Genomic DNA, 2,190 nt, shown 5'->3' on the forward strand with positions numbered 1-2,190 from the left:
ACATGGTATCTCTTACAGACATGGTGTCTCTTACAGATATGGTGTTTCTTACAGACATGGTGTCTTTTACTCTCTCACCTTTTTTAAAATTAGGTCATTTTTTCCATAAAAATTAGCAAAATTATATAAACCTCTTTCACACATGTTTTTCTCCTTATTTGTTTTCTCAAACAGGCATGATGTCTTTCACATACATGTTTTTCTCTCTCATGCGAACATTATATTTTTTATCATAATTTTTTTTTAAAAATGCTCCAAAAATATCTACAACCTTTTTTTTCTATTTTAGAACTTCTTTGTATACCACATTAGTGGTTCTCCCCTCAGGCGCTAGTATCACAAGACTGTTTGGTGAGCTCACTCTCGAACATGCCACATAGAACTGCCCATGTGAGAAACAGTCTTCACTTAAATCAATTCCTGCTACTTTTAACGACTGTCCCTGGGACTTGTTGATAGTCATCGCAAAACAAACTTTGATAGGAAACTGCAACCTCTTAAACTCAAAAAGATACTCTGACGATATTAGTGGTATGCGTGGTATAAATACCGTCTCTCCCCGTGCACATCCGGTGAATATTGTGGCCTCGATAACATTTCTATGTAGAGCCTTCACTTGAAGCCTTGTGCCATTGCAAAGTTTTGGCGGATTCAAATTTCTCAACAACATCACTGGTGCCCCCACTTTAAGAAAAAGCTTATGGGCTGGTAAGCCAGGAGGGTTCATTGTGTTAAGAAACTCTACTGGGTAGTTGACCGCGTCATCCGTATCTACCACCGAGTCCACAGATCTGTAATTGATTTCTCCTTCCTCGAATGATTTAAGAAGAATGTTATTAATGACACCAGCTTTATCATTCCTAGGGGTCAGAATGGCACGCTCGCACAGCCAATCCATAGATTTTTCTTTGATATCCGCAATATCAGGGTATATCTTATTAATAAGACTCTCTAGGCTTTTTACTACTAAACCTAGATTTGCAGGAATAATCACTTTTCCTTCCATCTCAGGATACTCTCCATCTCCAATTTTTAATAGTAGTTTTGAAAATTGCCCTGCAAAAACATCACCTTTCAAGTGTACCCTCATGTTTTTCCTGATAGAGATTTTCCTGATAAGGGACCACAAATGTGATTTCTTTACACACGCCTTAACTTCGTCTGCTCGAGTTCCCCTTGGCACTACTGGCAAAGTCTGTCTGAAATCTCCAGCAAGCAGCACGGTCACTCCCCCCATTACTCCATCGTTACCCCTAATATCTTTGAGGGTTGTGCTCAATGCCTCAAAACCCCCCTTATGTGCCATGGTACTTTCATCCCAAACAATGAGCTTACAATCCCGTAGTACTTTAGCCATGTTACTTTGTTTTGAAATATTGCACAGAGGTATTTCTGTTTGAATTAAATTCAGAGGAAGCTTAAAAGCAGCGTGAGCGGTCCTCCCTCCCTCCAACAAAGTAGCAGCGATACCTGACGATGCAACAGCCAAGGCAATTCCACGTTCTCTCCTTACCCTCGCCAGAAGTAAGTTGATGAGGAAGGTTTTCCCAGTACCACCTGGAGCATCTAAGAAAAATACCTGACCATCTCCTGACTCTACGCTACTAAGAACCTGCCGATAGACAGCGAGTTGCTCATCTGTTAATAAACCCTCGTTATTCAATACCACTTCTTCCAAGGCATTTACATCGTAGTTTGTCTCCCTCAAATAGTCTCTGTTCCCCAATACCTCTCCAAACCTTTTTGGCTGAGGCAGGCCATACTGTTCCAACTCCTGTCCTCCCAAAGACATCACTGCGTCCTCAATCATTACCAGGCATCTGTTGTACACCTCATCTATCATGTTCTGCGCACTACCTTTCAACTCTCTCTCTACCTGTCGCATAATATCCTCTGAGAAGCTGTCTTGTACTTTTCCCAAAAACTCAGAGGTTCACAAGTTGGCAAATCCAACCAACACTGTAAAAGCCCCCTTTTTTTTTAAAAAGTAATAAAAAAAGCAATTCCCCTCCAAGGTATTTTTCCCTTTTTGCATCTTCCAAAAACCAAATGCCTTGCATGTAACGGAATGGGGAACCGAGGAACCATTCCGTCCCGATCAAAAAGACTTGGGCCCCTTCAACTCATGACAAAAAACGCGAAAAAAACCCCTTGTTTTTGGATGGTGGAAAAACCTTTTCCCGCGGGGCC

The 2,190-nt window shown here is 41.3% G+C and overlaps 1 protein-coding gene across 1 annotated transcript; it reads right to left on the reverse strand.

Annotated features, from left to right (window-relative positions):
• Positions 1-280: 280 nt before the first annotated feature.
• LOC143908735 (ATP-dependent DNA helicase Pif1-like) lies at positions 281-1,843 on the reverse strand. The gene has a single exon (XM_077426496.1). The coding sequence runs from the start codon at positions 1,841-1,843 to the stop codon at positions 281-283; it is 1,563 nt and encodes a 520-aa protein (XP_077282622.1).
• Between the last annotated feature and the right edge of the window lie 347 nt (positions 1,844-2,190).

This window comes from Temnothorax americanus, unplaced genomic scaffold (genome assembly GCF_048541705.1).
Source record: "Temnothorax americanus isolate GAGA-0224 unplaced genomic scaffold, ASM4854170v1 Scaffold113, whole genome shotgun sequence".
In the NCBI taxonomy this organism is placed as follows: Eukaryota; Metazoa; Arthropoda; class Insecta; order Hymenoptera; family Formicidae; genus Temnothorax; species Temnothorax americanus.

Coding starts and splice junctions, on each gene's coding strand:
- LOC143908735 (XM_077426496.1), bottom strand. CDS start 1,843: ATGATAGATGAGGTGTACAACAGATGCCTGGTAATGATTGAGGACGCA.